Source organism: Buceros rhinoceros, unplaced genomic scaffold (genome assembly GCF_000710305.1).
Source record: "Buceros rhinoceros silvestris isolate BGI_N320 unplaced genomic scaffold, ASM71030v1 scaffold25485, whole genome shotgun sequence".
In the NCBI taxonomy this organism is placed as follows: Eukaryota; Metazoa; Chordata; class Aves; order Bucerotiformes; family Bucerotidae; genus Buceros; species Buceros rhinoceros.
The window spans coordinates 2,760-3,221 of NW_010413756.1; the positions used below are offsets into that span (position 1 = coordinate 2,760).

The 462-nt window shown below is 67.5% G+C and overlaps 1 protein-coding gene across 1 annotated transcript in view; it reads right to left on the reverse strand.

Moving 5' to 3' along the window:
- Positions 1–462, reverse strand: part of GSR (glutathione reductase) — a gene marked incomplete at both ends in the record, with an annotated part of 3,310 nt that overhangs the window by 2,670 nt on the left and 178 nt on the right. The window contains one exon of the mRNA XM_010136883.1: positions 118–206. Within this exon, the coding sequence (XP_010135185.1) occupies positions 118–206 (89 nt within the window). The remainder of the gene's footprint in view (positions 1–117; positions 207–462) is intronic.

Below are 462 nucleotides of genomic sequence, written 5' to 3' on the forward strand. Positions count from 1 at the left end.
CCAGCTCGCCGCCCACCCAAGGCGGGGGGCCCCTCGGGGCGGACAAGGAGCCAGGGGCCGTGGTTCTGGACACGCAGTGGGAGATGCTCGCTCGCAGCCAGCCCTTCCCATACTCACCTCCAGCTGAACTTGACGCCGGGCGTTTCAAAGCCGTAGTCGGCATGATCGTGGATGAACTCGGCGTGGATGGCCGCGTTCCACATCACCTGCCCGCACAGACCGCCCGTTGGCTCGGGAAGGCCGGTATGAGCTCAGGAAAACCCCTGCTGTGCTCCCCAGCGCCCAGGGCAGCCCACGGGACGCAGATCTGAGTGCTCCCCAGCATCGTGATGGCTCAACATGCTCCCAGCCTGCTTCCTCCTCCCCGCTCCTTCCTCCCCGCCGTTTGGCAAGCACCCACAGCAGACCCAACCCACACCCGGGGAGCGGCGGGGGGCGGAGGCGGTCACACACTCTCCCTAC